This window comes from Lasioglossum baleicum, chromosome 7 (genome assembly GCF_051020765.1).
Source record: "Lasioglossum baleicum chromosome 7, iyLasBale1, whole genome shotgun sequence".
Classification (NCBI taxonomy): Eukaryota; Metazoa; Arthropoda; class Insecta; order Hymenoptera; family Halictidae; genus Lasioglossum; species Lasioglossum baleicum.
The window spans coordinates 15,808,348-15,827,630 of record NC_134935.1 but is presented as its reverse complement, the minus strand read 5'-3'; the positions used below and the strand labels follow the sequence as shown (position 1 = coordinate 15,827,630).

Below are 19,283 nucleotides of genomic sequence, written 5' to 3'. Positions count from 1 at the left end.
GGGGTTGTTAGGGAGCTTGGCTGGAATACAAGAGTGCCTAGGGCTTGCGAACACAATTCTAGGGCTCGGGAAAATAGGACCAACAAACATAATAAAGAGTTGTTGCGGTGGTCGCCGCGAATACGAGACTAGCGTTAAAAAAAAGTAGGGCTCAGGCGAAGAACGTTAATAAAAATAGAACCGTTGTTGTTGGAGTGGTTGGCTTGAACATTGAAGTGTCTGGGGTCTACAAAAAAATTATAGTACAGAAGAAAGTAGGATTACTGAGAAGAATAAAGCGTTGTTGAAGCGTCTAGAAAATAATTTTCTAGTTCACCACAAAACAGGATTCGAAAATAAACAAATATCAGCTCTGGCAGTATAGCTGATCTTATTATGTCAGCCAGAGGGGGGTTAGAGCCACTATGGCCAAAGATTGAAAGGGTTTTCCGATGCCACAAGCGAGAACTACAACAAGAACAATACCGTCCAGGTGACGGGCAGGTGAGGTATGAAATTAACACTGAATTGCATGAAAGCAACTGCCAGGTGATGGCATCCTTTTTCCATATTATAAAGACCATTGTGAGATCAACATACAGGAACGCTTATCATTATTAATTTATGAATTCTGTTTGTGAAGTTCTTTTTACGGGAACCAAGAAACCCATTAATAGATCCGCGGTCGGAAATCCCGAAGAACACAGAACTTCCGGTCTTAACAGCGAATTTCGAGGCCGAGGAAGTTCGAGATTCGCAGGAGCCATCCTTTCGGCAGCGGCGAGAAAGCGCGACGACAAGTTTTGCAATTTCGACGACCTTGCGAGCACGATGTTGATGCGAATCTCTCTCCCCCTTTCTCCCCTCCCTCGCTCTTTTCTCTTCCAGCTTCTCTACTGGACTTAAAACTCCTCGTCGTCCGACAACCGTCCATGCGGAAGAGCAGGGAACCTCGCGGAACTTTCCGCCGGAAGTTCGCATAATTTCCTGAATGGCCACTCTCGTTCGTCTCCTTAATTTCCATAACTCATTTACCGGCCGTTCGGGACGCAAATCTTGGGAACTCGCGCGTAAAAGTTCGTGCTGAAACGTGGCGGAGGTTTCGCGAAATTATTTCGTTTTCAGGTGATGGTGGTCTCGTTAATGGGCTCCTCGAATGAATTCATTTCTTCCTGACAAGACAATGTGTTAGCTGTTAGAGTATTATCTCCGTAACTGTCGCGACGGTCTCTACCGTAACTGTGAAAATTTTATCCCCACCACTGTTGGCATTTCTTTCATAAATAAAGAACAAAATTAATCAATTATTTCTTTAGAAGGAAGACTCGGTCTACAGTTAATATGTATATTGTATATTGTTGTTGTTTATTCTGTTTTTCACCTGAGCGTTCCTCATTCACGACGTTTCTTTCGAAGTGTAGAGACGTGCCTCTCAACGTGCCTCAAGTATCGTTTTAAACCTTTGCACTTGGAGCTATTTTAATTCGAAAATTAAACAATTCAAACATTTCTTCTCTATGATTTTTTAAATTTTATGGATATGAAATTGGTACAATACCTCGTACAATACCTAAATGTTCCGTAATTGATTAGATACCGATATATTTAATAATGTAAACAATATTTTGAATAATGGTACAGCAATTTATAGTGGCGCCTCAGAGTCACCATCCGAGTGCTAAGGATTAATAAACTTATAAGTGCAAATACTCACCTAATGGCATTGAAAATCTCGTGGAATCCAGTTCCCTGATGGCTGCTGACATCGCAGGTTGGCAGCGGGTGTAACAGTGGCAAACGATGACACAGCACGCTGTCGCTGTTCCTCTTGCTACTGCCATTACTATCTCTGTCTCTGTCATTCTGTGGAAGTGGTCCGTTTCCGGTAGCGGGTGCAGGACCAAGGCCAAGACCCAGAGGAAGCCGTGGTAGGGTTGCTGGCCTGGTTAGGCTACCGTAGACTGCCAAAGCACCCCGTGGCAGCGACGAGTAGCACCGGTTTAATGGTAGTGTGCCTAAAGTACTGGATGCGCAGCCACTGCTTCCTGAACCTGAGCCTGAACCTGTAACAGTTTCGAACGTGTTAGCATCAAGCCATTTTTGATACAATCAAAAGAAAAATATCAAGCTGTGTTAATTTATGGCAGGGTTTTAGGGTTTGTCATTTTGTCAATTCAGGGATCCATCCTCTTGAACGAGGACGCTCAAAACTTAATTTCACTGAAATATACTGGGTTTCCTATTTGAAGCTTTTTGTACACAATGATTTTTCAAAATGTTCCTAACATTTCAAAATGTTTCTAAAATTTCAAGGTGACCTTTGTTTTTTACGGGCAATGTCTTTGTTATAGTTGGAACTATCGTGTTTTTATTCAGGAAGGTTCCTCGTGCTCGTTTCTCATCTTCGAAGGTCATTCAATTACTCTTTAATGAGAATGAATCAAAATAGTAAACGATGAGCAACGTAATGTTGCACTGTCTCAAGAACAACTACGATTGTTCCAGGATGATCCAGCTAGAATTGGGGAAGTCGATGGCGCCACTTGCTAAGAGGACTGGACCACAAGGTGCTTACTTACTTAGCCCAGAATCCCCAGAGAGCAGGGATCTTCCAGCGATAATTCGAAAATTTCTGACAAACGTGTTCTGGTTTCCGGTGGCCGGATGCGCCCGAGGAAGTTAGTTCAGACTTTAATTGCTGGTTAAGCGAGTCCGATTGGCCGCGGATCTGCTCGCCTAACGTTGCAAGTTTACCTCGTTACCTCCCGCGGAAACAAATTGGAACAACCGCTGTTGACCTCTCTGCTCCGAATCGATCTTAACCCATCCTCGACGGTTTATCATGCTCAGCAAGTTTCGACTTCGATGCTCGTATTATGCAAATTAAAAATTGGATGCACTAGTTACAAGGCTAGGGAGCTGCGCACACATTTATTTCTTTTGTTACTCATGTTTGTACGTGCGTAGATGGAAAAGATCGGTGACTCGACTTTTTCTCACATCCGTGCTAGGTAGTTAATGAATTCTATAATTTCTGTAAATGCGAAGGCCTCGGGGGGATTTCTTCGCATCTATCGCATTTGGTACTATTTTTTGAGCTTCAAAGATCGAGTCGAACGTAGAGAAGGACAGCGCGTTTAAAGGGAGACCACGCCAACTATCCGCGTCTCTTTCTTTCTGATGCGCTGTCCTTCCTTGCGTTCGAAACTCTCATCGTCGATTAAACCATTAAATACAGTTGAAATTATATCGTGTTTGGTAACATTTTGCACTAGAAAAATGCCAGGAATATGTTGCTGAAAGTTTCATAAAAAAATAATGAAACATAAAGAAGATTAAATATTGGTGTTACATTGTGATGACGCACTGGCGTTTGAACTGTGCCGACGACTAAGACTCTCCTCGTCAGGTTAGTAGTGGTTCACACTGATATACCGAGCCGAGATCAGATTACTAAGTTGGGGGGGGGGGGGACATTTTTTCGCATCTATAGAAAATTTACTGTAATACTAATTCATCAGTAATAACTGTGGCAAGAGTTTGATACCAAGAGCGTGAAGTTTTTACATACCAGACTGAAAAAATACATCAGTTTAAAGTCTAGCTTTGCAAAAACTAGTGCGCACTTACTCCAACCCACCTTAATTTTGTATTTGGTCTAATTCTATCATAAATGTATAAAATCGCAGTCTAATCGAGGTGTTCACCATGAAGATTCGTGTCGGGGACCGATTCGTCGGTCAAGAGTTCCTTGAAGATCGTGAAAGAGTAAGACGCGCGAGGATTCCGTGCGGCTGCATAAACCTAAGCGACATTAGACAGCATAGACTGCATTAGACGGGACACGGGTGAGCCCTTAAGCGCGTTCAGTCGAGTTTACTGGCCGTAAAGCCTCCTCCGCGTGGAATTAATATGAACGAAGTGTACAAGGGAGAAAGGCAGCGCCGACACGGCTTCTACGTTGGTAAGCGGCTCGTAAAATAAGCGACAGACTCAGGGATGTGCCGGCAGGAAGCGGTTATACCAAGGGAACTCTATTAAGGGGCCTCTCTCTCTCTCTCACACACACTCCGCGTGTCTATTTCTCGAACACTGCTCCAAGATAATGGCTTGAATGACGAACAATGCGCGCGGACTGTTGTCGGTTCTGTCGCAGGGTTGAACGCATTGCGTCGAACGGAATCGGTCGACATCGCGGAACCGATGGCCACAGTATTTACCCGTTCAAATACTGATTTAATGATTCTACGTTACATTGTTTTCGTGTTACGGATTTTTTGGTTCATCCCCCGCCGCGGCGGCGAGAATTTTATCGAGAGAGAAGTACATTTTTCAGAATTGGAATTTATTTTATTGGACGAAATGGGGTGAGTTTTATAAGCGGCACTGTTTTTAACATTTTTAAGTGAGCATGGAGATTCATCCCATTGAATCGAAAATATTTAGTTAGAATGTATCTACAGGTCACATTTATCTATATAGAAAGTCTAATATTATGTTTAACCAACCAACAAACTAAAATTTACATCGCGCTTGATGGACATAAATTTTGTACTCCATTTCGTTTTCAACCGAGTGTATATTTTTCAGAAATAAAATATTTTACACGCCGCGGAACCGCGTTTGACATAGCTAATATTGAAAATCACATTTTATTTGAAGAGTGTCGCAGCTGTATGTGCGCCACTTGGAAATATTTATTTTGATTTGAGGTTTGTGTGAAACAATATTACCGAAAATGTTTGCGCTTGTTCAATGCGCAAAATAACACGCGAGACAATGCAAAAACCGCTAACGTTTGCTAAGCGTACATAAAAAGTGCGTTTGTTCGTAAACAATTCAACATTGTGCAGTGTAGAATCACATGGACGTCGATGTTGGTTGTAATAACAGTTGAAAAAGAAATTTACCATCAAGGAAATCTATATGAATTCAGTCTTGTCATTTTAACAAGATAGAACAAACAATTGTTTAATTCTTGGCAGATTACCGGTGGACAGAATATGAAAATTGTATCGTCAGCAACAAATTTCCCGAGCATTTCTGAAGCCACTCCACGTTCCACTCTCACTGCTGAAAAAGCAACTCAGCTTCCGGCGGAAGAATGTTGGCCATCAATGACGAGGCGGGTCGAGAAACAAGCAAAAGTTTTCGCGCGAAGTTTTATCGGCTGGCCGACAGCCGACTATATAAATTCTTTCGGCCCCGATCCAACCAACCAACCACCCCTCTGCTTCTATGCACTCGTAAACATTTTACGCTTTTCATTCGGAGTCGATGCGTGCAACTTCGCGATAAACTTTTTTCAGTATTCATGATCGTATCGTCGAAGACTGTTGCGGGGCGAGGGAGCCATACGAGGAAGGGGAAGACCGTAAAGCAAAAGGAGCTGGCTGCTTGTAAAACGGAATACTCTCCCCTCGATACTCTTCATCATAACGTCTGCCGTCTTTCTATTTTTATTGGCAGACCTTGATTCAGCAGATTATATATTATGCATTGAAAATAAACATGTCTCGTAAAATATCTCTTATAGAATGCCAGAGTTGGGCAAAAATTTAATCAACGATTGACGAATTTCTACTTCAATCGTTAATCGCAATTAACAATTAAACTCCTACTTTAGTCGTTAATTGATGTTAACGATTATTTATTAACGATTTAATTGAAACGGATCTACAAAACGTATGTTTTAAATTTTCAATATAGGCCCACATAAAAAAGTTGTAAAATCAATCTTTTAGTATTTTCTCTACAATTCCGACCAATTGCAATTTTCGAAAAAATTTCTTTTCACATCCTGTAGTGAACTAAGTGCTCTAGCTTCCGAAAAAAGTTTGAATCGTATAGTCCAATATTAAAAAGATTATCGCGTTTTTTAGAGCGTCCGAATATTAATGGGAGTCACTGTATATATCACACCTTTCCACCCCATGCTCGACAATAATCGATTGAACAATTCCGTTCCAACGACTCCCATTTCGAAAAGCATCACAACCTCGCGAACGCCGATTCAAACAGAAAGAAGCCTTTTCCCAAAATCTTTGAAAGGCGCTGGCACCCTAATTCTACAATTCCCATTCAATTCCGTGACCCATTTTCCCCAGAACATCCTACGTCCTTGGTCCCTAAGCTATGTAGATTGGAAATGGAGCATTCGCGATCCAGAAAGCGTCGATACTTTATGAATGTAGATTCGCGTGACTCGATTAGTCGCGGAATCGATGCGGCCAGGTCCAGCACCGGGATCTGTCCCGTGCGATTCCGGGGTGCGGAATCGTGTCCGGCCGGGAACGATAACCTTATTATAACCAGGGACATCGTCGAGGAAGCTCGGTGTGCCCGCGATAGGTTTAATTCGAGAGATGGAGAGAGAGAGAGAGAGAGCTCGGGGTTCGAGCAGAGTTAACAAACTCCTTTTCGGACGTGATCTCATAGAGAAGAGGGCTCTCGGGTACGTGCCACCGTTCCGTGAATTACCAGAACCGGAAATTCGAGGAGCTCTCGCCGATTCCACAGTGGAATATTAATTCCACGTGAATTTTTTTTCGAGTCTCGAACCCCGACGAATTTCATTAACTCCGCGTCGCTGATTCGTCCACCCTGATAACCAGACTGCAAAAACTAGATTCTATGCGGACACCATCGAAATGAGCCGCTGTGGCTCGAAACAGCAGCGAGATTACAAGTAGCCGGTATCTAGAATAGTTTCCGTGCTTTCTTGTCTCTAACAATGCAATTTTCACCTGACGGAAATGCATTTGATTTACACTGACGTTCAACAATTATTACCACGCTTATATTCGCTTGCCGAGTTGTCGTTGTTGTTGTTGTATGCGTCAAATCTTGTAATCGAATTTTAAACCACTTCTCGATGAGCTAGAGACTTGAAAATTTAAACATAGCTCAGAACTGGATGACAATGCAATATTAAAAAAGAAATCTAAAAGAAAACTGTGCGTTCAGGAAAAAAAAATTTAATATTAACCGTCACACTTGGTCGCGCGACGCTCGGTAGTACGTCATCGCGTTCAACGATCCCCACTCCGCGTGCCAGCGCTCCCTACTCCACTACGCGTTCCCACTCCGACTCATCCCCACTCCATTGACCCATTTCGCATCGAAGGAGCTCAGTCAGTGTGGCATTCCGTTCATTCAGTTCCATTTCGGAGAATTTCGGACTCCATCAAGAGACGTCGTCTCTCGGAATCATCCTACCTCATTCTATCTCGCGTATTTCCACATATCTTGCGTTTCTATATATCTTAATATTTCATACCAGTATTATTATATCTTGCGTTTCATTTAAAAAAGACTAAAGTGTAGAAAATAAAAATATATTTGTTAGAAGATTTCAAGGCGAATTCGGAAACGTATCATAAGATTTAAAAAAATTGCAAAGAAGATCGCAAAAAATTGCTTTTGAAATGTTTTTTTCACAAAAAACTTGCTATAATCACGTGAAAGTTCTTTTGAAAGCATGTATATGTGATAAAAACATTTTCGATCGGACAGCTAATAACAGAGTAATTTCTACTGATCACGATCCGTGATTCACCCTGCATAAAATATGAGATTGCACAGATTAATGTCCCTAAAACTATTTAACGTGCAACCCCACTGTTGCGGGAGCAACGTCGTCTGTTAGAAGCGTGTCAAAACTTTTGCAATGACCCAATACATCGTATCAGGGATATCGTTAGGTGCTGAAAGGGTTAATATTTCTGTTGATTTTACAGAGGCGTCCTCGAGTTAAGAGAATGGAGGGAGTCGTATAACCAGTCCAGGAAATGAAAGCCTCGTACAGAGAGAAATAGATTGAGCGACCCGGGGAGAGTACTGCTCTTGCTGCGAGGAATTTCTGGCTGTCGAGACTCGTTAGAGCCAGCCCCCGGAACGATTAGTAACGAGAGCGTACAACCGGCCTGAAAGTAATAAGAAACCGCGGCCCGCTGTGCGGGGATTAATTATTCTTCATGGCGGAGAGGATGAGCGTTATGTCTGGAATTTATGTCTGGAAATGGAGCTGTCCATTTCGTTCATTGATTGTTCAACGAGAGCTTCCATCGAATTGACTGAGTGGCAGCGCGTTTGCTACTTGTTGCTGGGCCTTCTTTGTGGATCAGCCATTTTGGGACGGACCGATATTTCCAGCGAGTTCGGATAGCAGAGGTTTTACAAAGTGGTGGATTAAATCAGTGTACGCGATCTGAATTGTGTCGTGTGAGGTATCGTATTACTCAGAAGAGCGTGACGAATATGTTGGTAAAAGTTTCATACAATAATAGTTAGAAGCAAAAGAGATTTTTCATTAAATGTCGAGAAAAGAATAATTTTCTACTTGCGTTCTGTTTCTCTCTTGCAATTGACATATACAATTTCTATTTTAACTCACAGTGGAGTAGTGATCAAAAACTGGGGATTTTATGAATTTATTACAAGAATGGGTAAATTAAATCGAAAATAATTTTCTGCTTGCTTTCTGTTTCTTGCAATTAACGTAGACAATTTTTATTTTAACCCGCAGTGGAGTCGTGATCAAAAACTGGGAATTTGATGAATTTATTACAAGAATGGGTAAATTAAATTGAAAACGATGGAACTATATAAATTCAAAAATATCCTTGTATTATTCTCTTTCTAAACCAATTAAGCAAAGAAAGAAACATTTATCTTGCAATAAATGTACAGAATTTTTATTTCGCATAAAAAGAAAGCAGTCTAGTCGACAGGGTCCAGAATCATGAATAATCGAACATGATTAATCATTCCAGAGGCAGAAACGAGTGGCTGGTCGGTTAGGTTTCACGTCGACCGCGTTTCCGTCTTATTCAAAGCGCACCTTCTCGTCTCGTGTTACGGTGGACACGTGAAACGTGGTCGCGTGTGTGTCCACCGGTGGATTAATTACGGGAACCAGGTGGAACCAGGTGGGCTTAGGTGTTCCGCGGCTGCGGTTCCGCACGCAGAAAAGCCTCCATAGAGGAGAACACAAGCGATTTATCGACGGAATTTACCGGGCAGCAATCGAACAGGACTTCTCTACCCTCCCGTGACCCTCTAACGGCTTATGGACCGGAAACAACTAATCCTGGGAGACGAATCGGGCACCTAACTTGTTCGGAACGCTCGTTGAAAAGTAAAAATTGCTTTGGTCCGCCGAGACCTCGACGCTGTTCCCTGTTAGGACAACGGGAACCGGCTTTGGAATAAATTGCTTGGAACTTTTGGCTTCATAGTAACGTCTGTAACTGATTCGTTAAACGCTATTTTAGATCGTATTCTAAAATTGTCTAAGCTGATGTCTCTAAAACTTAACCCTGTGCACTTCTTTGTCGAGTGCGATTCCACATCGGAGAAAAGAAAATGTAATTGAGGGAAATGAAACGTGTTTTTAAATGTATTTGGTTCTTCTTTTATTTACTGAACACGTGTATCACATCATTTACGTGTAACAGAAGCATTAAAACTTCTTAGTGCTCCCAACTCCTGACGAAATTGTATGGTTTTAACTATCGGCACCGACTTAAATAGTGGCAATGGTTTCTTCTTTACGATTTTTCGTCGTGTTTTGACGAAAGTTTTTGTACTAGTCCTTGTTTTTTTGTACAGATTCTCCCTCAATTTAGGGATAGACGTACCAGTAATTTATGTAAGTATACTAGACAATCGTTTTCGTCAGGAGCGTCCCTTTTTCAATTAATTACAAAGCGATAAATTAAAACTTAGACTTGTTGTTTGACACACTATTTGTTAACATCATACACTTTAATTAATTCAAATAAAATGTAAAACTATTTCGACTAAGGTAGAAATTAATAAAGAAGAATCGAACATAAAACCAAAAGAGAAGATCATAAACAGTCCTGAAGATTCTGATAATCATTGTATCGAATGTTTACTTCGATTATTCAACCACATCTAAAGAAGATTGGATTTGTTGTTCCTCAAATGACTATTATGTAAACACTTAAAATAATAGGGAGTTTGGCAGCAAAATTGAAAAATAATTCGGGATGGAAAGGGTTAATAGACAAGCAGCTGCCTCAAACAAAGCAACTCTTCGGCCCACTCCAGCATCCAAAACAAACCACCGGAATATCTAGGAAAATTTCCAGTAAAATCTCTAACAAACTGCAAACCTCTCGCAAGCTGAGACCAAGTTCTCAGCAACCCGAAACCCGTTGGGGATAACAAATTCAGCGACCCGAGAGTTGACTCCTGCCGCGTTAAGCTCAGGTTCGAGAAGTCGTTGGCGAACCTCGCGAAAGAAGGCTATCCGTCAACACGCGCCGTCACTGTTTGCGTATCACTCGAAGTTTGCGAACTTGCGGCATTAATAACGCGAACTTTCGTTCGGGAAGTTACGCGGCTGAAAACCGATCCTTATGGGAACAGAAACAGCGAGAAAATTATGATATCGATTTCGAAACGGCTATGATGAGCCCTGAATAATAAGCATGGAAGAACTACGAGCACCAATCGCGGGGAACTTTTTATGCATTTCAGACAACAGTGGTTCGATGAAATTTGAAACGGGAAATTAATGTATTCATTTTATTGAAATATTTCAATCTCTTTTTATCCCTACTTGATTAAAATCATATATTTAACCCACATACACCCCCAAGAATAGTTGCATAAAAGAGATCAGGATAATAATTCACCCATGTCTGCTCTACACGTGAAATCAACAAATTATGTTCCATTTGTAACGTCACATTTTAAAGAAATACATCTCGCAACAAAGACATAAGAGTGTCTCCTTTATTTTAATGGCACAAAAAAAATATTTATGGCATAATTTAAATGGTATCGAAGGAAGAACATCATAGAAGAACAATTTTTGCCACTTATGGCATAGATATTTTTTGTGCCATTAAAAATAAAGGGGATACTTAGGTGGCCGCTCCTTCAGCTGAAACACCCTGTATAATACATTTTGTGAACTTTAAGAATTTTTGTAGATGCAACGAGTGAAAGGATCGTTCTAACAAAAATATAAGAATGTTTATCGACCATCAGTTGAATAGAGAAATTGAGGAGTTGGACCATTAAACAATTTTTTGGATATCTCATTGCACACGAGCCAATTTATAGTCGATGAAAGCAATTGGCACGTGTTACTTTATAAAAATTGAATTTATTTCTGTTTTATGCAATTTTAATTGGATTTATTTGAAACATGTGTGTGTTTTGGAGTATTTTGTATACTTAAACGAATCAGCAGACCTCCATTCACGGCGAAGGAACATTAACCACCGTGTTGTTCTTCTCGGATACCACGGAACCAGTTAATAGTTTCGACCGAGCTCGAGTTCATCGAGTTTCGTGCTGCTGTTTGCTTATGCTGCGCGCCGGTAACCGGATCGATCGGCAATTTGTCGCTGTATGCCAGGTTTTCAAGGCATTATTAAACTCGCCAGCCACCCCGGAAACGTATGCGTGAACTTCCACTGGGTTACCCACCCCCTGCAGAGTTTATTATCGGCGACGGTGAAGCGTGGACTCTAAATTTCAATCGGAATGGTCGGAGTTTCGCAATCGCGCGATCTAAGTTGCGATTTCCATGGAAACGCTCTCTGTTGCCTATACTGCTTCTATTCGGAAAGCTTGATACAGATAGATTCTTCACGAAATAGCGAGATATTTCAGCATTTTTCCGAGTCGCGCCTTAGGGGGTTAATTTGAGGATAAAGTAATTTAAAATGTAAAAATGTTTAAAGAACAGAACTAGTGCTTCCCAAACTATTTTTACTCGCGGCGCACTTTACAGCAAATGAAAAAATTGCGGCGCACCTATTATATATACAGTAAGTGTAAAAAGCATTCGTACGCACTTTAAAATAGAATAACTTTTTCATAATTGTACCAAACGACCTGATTTTTTATAATCAATTAGAAGCACTGGTTTACAAAATTATATGAAAAATAGATTTTACAAATATTATAATTTACAAGGTTACACGCAAAAATAAAAAGGCATTTTTTAAAACTTTTTTATTTGGGCCCTTAATGGAAATTTAACATATTCTAATTGATTATACAAAAATCAGGTCGATTGGTACAATTATAAAAAAGTTATTCTATTTTAAAGAGCGTACGAATATATTTACACCCACCATATGCAGAGGTGTGCAAAAATTTTATTGAAATAAAAATTTCAAATAAAGTGGGTTTAAAACCCACTTGCAAAAATTTTTATTTTAATAAAATTTTTGACTAACTCTGTATTGTAGTAGCTAATTATTGTAATGATTGATATTGAGAATATTATCTCATATTTTTCTCATTTTTAAAAATTCAGAACGTATAAAAAGTGTACGTTTTTTTAAAAAAGAAAGTACAAATGCATTTTGACAATGAATTTACTGTTTTAATTTTTATTTTAATCTCGCATATGTACCATCGGTTGCACGGAAACACAACACAGATTGTTATAATTATTATCATCAGAGTGCCCGATCAAAATGTCACTGACAAGAGCTGCTCGATTTCAATCACAGTAACGTGAATTTTGTTTATCAGCAGCGTCATTCCACTAAATAATCGCTGAAGACAGATAATGGAAACACACGCGCGGATTAACTCTTCCACTACCGCGTCAGCCAATTTATTGTTGGCCTGAAAATGAATTTTAATGATAATGCATAAAGCAAACGAAATTCCCTTCTGATCTACGAGCGTTTACCGTAAATACGAATTCAGCGATATACGAGCCAGTGAGTAAGTGCTTCGAATAAAATATCTTTGTTTGGAAATGACTTATCAGACACATAACTTTCCGCATCTGGAACTTTATGTGGAATCATGTTTTAAGAGAGGATTTTCGTGCAGCTGGTTGAAAGAGTTTGATTTTTTTCTGATTTCCCAAAAATAACGAAGTTGCCACAGGATAAATAAAACTTTTCATGTTTTTTGCAGTATAATCACAGTATAGTCACAGCGTGTTCCACCGAACTTTAAGAAGATTATTCATTTATTCATTCAGTTTGCATTTGCATGACTGTGACAGGTGCTACACGCCAGCCGATATTTTAAGTGTTGTAATTCCGTAAAAAGCAATCGTACCGAAATAAACGTGGACTCATCTCGAAGCTTGAAAATTCTACTTTCATACCCCGTTACTTATTTTACTCTACAATATTTTTACATGATGTAACAAATGAAAAACCGCAGACCAATTTTTCCTCAAAGATGCTATCAATTGAATCCTCTGTAAAAGCAACAAAAAATTTTTTTCTTGAATGAGTCTTTCACAGATTTGAAGATTGAAGCCTCCCCTTTACAACGTGATCCAGAAAATTAATGTGCGATTTTTTTTCTCTATTTTATGGAGCAAAAATGAGGACCAAGTTCGGTGATTAAAACCATCACGAGGTGCACTGAATTAAAAATTTTGAAAGAAATCTGATACATCGTAAACATTCAGCTACACAGGAAATTCTTTCCGCTTTTCCAGTCGCAGTCTCTGGACGCGAAAAATGAAAAACTCGAGAAAAATGCAGCTTTCCATGATGAACAAACTTTAAGACGTGCAATAAATATAAGCTTGCTTTAAACACTGCGTGACGTAATTGAGACACGCGATGCATAATTGAGAAGTGCAGCTTCCCGCTGACAGAAAGAGTAGTAAAACAAAAAGGGGGGATGGAAAGATAGCAGTTAAAAAAGAAAAAGGAGAAGCGGAAACGTCATCCGGGAGTATAAGGTGTCGCTTGGCGAAATTGCATCGCGAAGAAATTGAATCCCCGCGGCGTTATTAACCGGTGTTCGGCTCGCTGTGAACTGCACTCTCTGATAATTATTTCCTCGGGACGAGGAGGATCGTAACGCGAGATCGCGCGAGCAAGAAGAAAATAGTTCGCGAGCCCTTTTGTCGCGAGACGTCCGGAGAAGCGAAAACAAAAAAAGGTAAAGCACGCGGAGCTGTGCCATCCTCTTGTCTGTTTTTAACGAATTACGTAATTATCCTGCGAGACGTGACGCGAACCATTCCTCCCGACTTTAATGAAATCCGGGAGGGAAGAATTAAACGGACCAAGACGCTCGAGATCGTTTATTATTCCCTTTGCGATTCCGCTTGTTCACCGGTGAGAGCGAATTAATTTAGATGCGACCGGGACACCGGTGACGTTCTTTGACGAGCTCGGGCCCTTTGAGCCACGAGTGCCAACCCTTAACTCGTCCACTGACTCGCCAACACCCCCTAATGTTCCCGCGAAGGATAATCAGCTTTTTAAATGGAACCGGAACGCCCCATTGAACTTTATCTACATTGCTCGGAAGTACAAGCGGCTCTTACATTTACGATATTCAAACTGTTACAGCTTGGTAAAAACAAATAATACACAGATAAACTTGGACTCATTTCAAAGCTTGAAGCCTGTACTTTTACCACCCATCGTTCAATTTTATCTAAGATATTTCTGTCCGATAGAGCAGGTGAAAAACTGAGGACTTGCTTTTGGTCCAATATGCTGCAAATTGAAGTTGGTGTTGAAATACATTTTGGATTCGCCGCAGAGGATCGATGCCTGTAATTTAACGCGCAAAGAAGCAAGAGAGCCGATGATAACCGCACGCGCGGCGCGGCGAACTATACTCGAGTGCAGTTGCAACGCAATTGAAGCACTTTGATGCAACGTTTCGGTGCAAGAAGCGCGTTGACCTATAAAACTGGCGCGCTGCTAAACAAGCATCGACAAGGACGGTATAATTACACTGGATTATTTGCAAACTATTAGAAATGAGGAACGCCATCTCGTCAACTTGAAGTATCATCTTATCGAACAGATAGTACAGTGAAGTCTTGAGGATCTAAGAAAATGGTTTAGCCACTCCCCTCGAGTAAAATTGCACGATCTAAGAAACAGCACGGACCCGAAGGTTTTTCTTAGACTTTGCAGTATTTTGATTTCGTAGGCACTCAAGTGACATGAATATAAAGCACATCTGAAGCGATTCTGCCTCCCGGTTCAGAAGATACAACAAATGTGACGCTCAGAATTTCGCATTGAAGTTAAATGTGCGATGGTACTACAATGGAAGGCTATCGACAGGAGGACGGAGAGCATTTGCGAATTATGCGAGTACGTTCGTGGAGTACCGGAACGTATGTAGCCGGAATGTAAAGAGCAAGATCAAAAGGAAAGGGAGAGCAAAGGTACGCGTCGTAGTGGCTTCTCTTGAGAAGTGGAAAGGAAAAGAGGAGAAAAGGTGGATAATGGCGCGTGGGAGAGTAAGCGTGGCTGAGCCAGCTGAGGAGTGGAAAGATAAGGTACATTTTGAAAACTAAGTAAGCCCTTCCTCCGGGCCGTGAGCTCGAAAAATAATACAATTCTTCTGCAGTCGAGGTAAGCACTCTGTTTTCGATGATTTGTCCCGACAAACGTAGTTACAATTCCCGGGAAGCTCCGAGGAAAGCTTTTGTGTTTCTTAAAACCTTCTACAAACGGTAAATAATACCGAGCAAACTGAAAAGTGAATTACAAAATAGAAATGTTCGATGAGACAAAGAAAATACTAAGCACACTTTCTCTCATCGAAAACCAGGAATTATACAATTATGCAATTATGCAAGCAGCGTTTCACTATGGAAGTTGCAAGAAAGCACGCTACTTTAATAAACGTTTTTGTCAGGAGAATATTAAATCCCGCGTCTCTATTGTTGAAATTTTCATCTCAGTGGACTTTGCTCAGCGGCGTTTACTGTAAATGCTCGAACGATCTGCTGCTTTGCAATTCCGGGGCGAAAGGAGGTCGATCGTGAAATGAAAATAAAAGATAAATCGATGATATCAATGCAGGACGAATTAGGAGCGAACCGTATCGATACTCGCGGGAGACAAACCGAAGCGAAATTGCACTCCCAGTGTCCACAGACACTGCAATATTTCGGACATCGCGAAACAAGTCCTTATTGACACAATATATTGCGCAAAAGTTCAATATATACCCTCCGGACAACAATGTTCCGCGATGATAAAATTTCGCTGGGACGTTATTGCTCGTCCTGGGTTCCAATTCAGAACTCAGAGGTTCAAGGTCTATTTAGAACCTTTTTAATCTTCAAAATCTCAATGTTAACCTGCCTCATTATTTTTCTACCGGTCAGTGCACGTTTTTTTATTAGTTTAACACGAAACCTACCACCACCGGTAAAAATGACCGGTTCCAGATCTATCATTTTACCATTATTTAAATAATAAAAATGATTTTATAAGAATTGATTGTATAAATATCTTCAGTAGAGCACGTATTATAATAAGCGTTGTTTAACGATATCGATACGCCAATTTTTGATGGAGTTATGATCACGTAAAGTGGGATTAATTTTTCGGGTTCGCACAAGTGATCCCTTAATTCTTTTGAGGAGTGTATTAAAATTTTTTTTTTCTCCTGAACGCATAGTGTTTTTTTAAAATTTGTTTTTTGATATTGCATTGTCATCCAGTTCTGAGCTGTGTTTAAAGTTTCAAGTCTCTAGCTCATCGGGAAGTGGTTTAAAATTCGATTGCAAGATTTGACGCGTACAACAACAACAACGACAACTCGGCAAGGTAATATAAGCGTGGTAAAATAACGTTCAACAAGGGGCAAAATCTATACTGTCATCGTAATATACGTAACAGTACATTTGTAGCGGTACTAAATCGTCAGCAAGATTCTTGGAAGTTCAAGGTTCGGAGAAAGAACCTTTTCAATCTTCGACAAGGGACGAGACCGCGGAAATCAGAATTTCGACTCGCCTCTCTATTTTCTTTAAACGGATAACGGCGGGATCAGGTTTACTTCTGACGGGCTGAGAGAAGTCCCCCAAGATTACCCACCCTTGCAACACACCCCCGAAACCCTCTCACCCAGCCTCGAATCGAAAGCAATCTTTCTCGAGGCGACGTCGAGTCTATAGCACCGTAGACAAATCGAATCTTTCGGTTTGACGGTTCCTCGAGAGAGGGGGGGAGAGAGAGTTCCCAACATTTTTCGATTGTTTCTCTATGATATGTGCGAGAACAACCCTCGAGGACATCGCGAAAAACCAGGCGTCCCTTGCCGAACACGTCATGTTCCTCTTTCTTAGGCGTTGAAACACTTTTTCTGAATTTAAGGGGATGGATTTGTTTCCAGGATTGCAATGAGGGATGCGCCTTCTCATTTCTCGGTAATGCAAAGATAGGGTTTCTCACAAGTCCTATTTTTAGGTTTATCAGGCGTAATTTGCATTATTCGTCAGCATGTACATAGATATTGCAGTTTTATGAAAGTAGCTAGATGCGGAGCTGTATGCTTTCGAATTATTGCAAACTAGACTGCCGAATAATGCAAATTACGATTCGTAAACGTAAACATGCAACCGATTTCAAGTCTCTAGCTCATCAGGATGTTAGTTTAAAATCAATTTGAAAAATTTGCCACCGAACAAACAAACAGACAAACAAACAAACAAGAAAGCGAGCTAATAAAAACGTGGTAAAATAGGACTTTTCAGGGCAACCGTGGCGTAGATTGATTTCTTATCAAGCACTTTTGAATACTGAAAAACCTCATGTCTTTCGCCTGTCTCACCTATGGTCGGAGTGAACTTGGAAGCCAGAGAAGTTCTCGGAGGAGGGACTCTGGGGTGTTACGTCAGGTGTTTGTAATTGCCGGGGCTGCGAGGGAGCAACAACCCCTACACTGCCGACGGGGTTAACACGCGCGACGTTGTTTACCGACACCGACCGCGACGATAACATCAACCGCGGAGACGATCCACCGTTTATCTAAGTCGACGAGACAAGAGATCGTCGAGGACTGAAGAAACTCCGGGGGTAGTTTCTCGAGTGTTAGCGGCCCCGAGAAGTGGAACGGCGCCCACGTGTTTGCGTACCGGTGTTTACCTTGCCGCCGGTGTGCCTGCGCACCTTTGAAACATTTATTCCGCTACCTGTTACCGTGCTGGGCGCCTCTGTTCACCGGTTGTCCATTATTCGGTTGTTCTACAATTTTTCTCCCGCTCTAGGTAGCAGATAGTAAGATGAGATCGCCATTCTTTTTGTTTCCGTTGAACATATAAACCTGAACTAAGAGTGCCACAGTGCAAATCGTAGTCAGAGTCTGTTAAACTTACAATTAACTAAATTCGCGACCTTCTGTTCCGTAATTCTTTTATTGTATCATTATAACCCCATTCAGTGACCATTCCTTTTGATCTGTATATCATTGGAAAGCACTGAATTTTGCGATTAGTCTATATATATATATAAAAATTAAATGCTGTTTGTTGGTAAACGCATCACTTGAGAACGGCTGGACCGATTTGGCTAATCTAACAAAAAAAAAATGTTTGTAATAGTCCGAATAAGGTTTTCAGGGCAAGAAAAATTGCAGAAGTTGCCTGGAAAAATGGAAAATTCGGGAAAAAATGAAAGTGCTTTTTTTCTATGGGACTTTTGTCTGAACTCAAGCTAATAGCGCTATTGAATTATCCAATTAAGCCTCTCTATACTCGCACGAATTCCCAAAACGATTGTTCACCGTACCATTGAATTAATGCTAAACTCCAGGAGTCCTTGCGCGTCTACGATAAACATTAGCACAGTCTCTACGCGTTGAAGGCAAGGTTATTGTTAGTAGACGGCCGGCGTAATTGAAATCCATTCAGAATTAGATCCTCTCTTCTGAAACGTCGCTTGCCAGAGGACAAAACTGGTCGCGAGACGTTAAGATCCGTCCGTCTAGGCGTCCACTCTGCTGGCAAATTTACTTGTGCTTTGCTCCCATAGGGGACTTTGGTGACACAGCCGGACAACGAGCGAAAGACGACTGGGTCAGAACATTAAGGGGTTGTTGAGAGAGTGATACAGTGAGAGCCTGAGAAAATGACACAGAGAGGCAGCGAGAGAAAATTGTGTAAATTGAGTTATACAATGTTTCATTTAAATTGACTCGAGGAGGTAGACTTTCCAGGATTGCAACGGTGCGGGATGCGCCTTCTCATTTCTCGATAATGCAAAGATGGGATTTTTCAGTAGTCAAAAGCGCTACATAAAAGATCAATCTAGCCCGCAGTCGACCTAAAAAGTCCTACTTTTACGTTTACGAGGCGTAATTTGCATTATTCGAAAGCATACAGCTCCTCATGTAGCTATTTTCATGAAGCTGCAACAGTAAGTTTATGTTTATGTAAGTTTTGTATACAGAGTAGGATAACAACTATGTCGACCTTGAATATATCCGTTATTTGTAATGGTATGGAAAAATGTTATAAACAAAATTTGCACGGTACAGAATAGGGCATATTGTGACATAAACATTTTCTG

General features: G+C 40.9%; 1 protein-coding gene across 3 annotated transcripts in view; it reads right to left on the bottom strand.

Annotated features, from left to right (window-relative positions):
• Positions 1-19,283, bottom strand: part of LOC143210821 (uncharacterized) — a 313,009-nt gene that overhangs the window by 31,060 nt on the left and 262,666 nt on the right. For all 3 annotated transcript variants that reach the window (XM_076428021.1, XM_076428024.1, XM_076428022.1), the window contains one exon: positions 1,694-2,042. In XM_076428021.1, the coding sequence (XP_076284136.1) occupies positions 1,694-2,042 (349 nt within the window). The remainder of the gene's footprint in view (positions 1-1,693; positions 2,043-19,283) is intronic.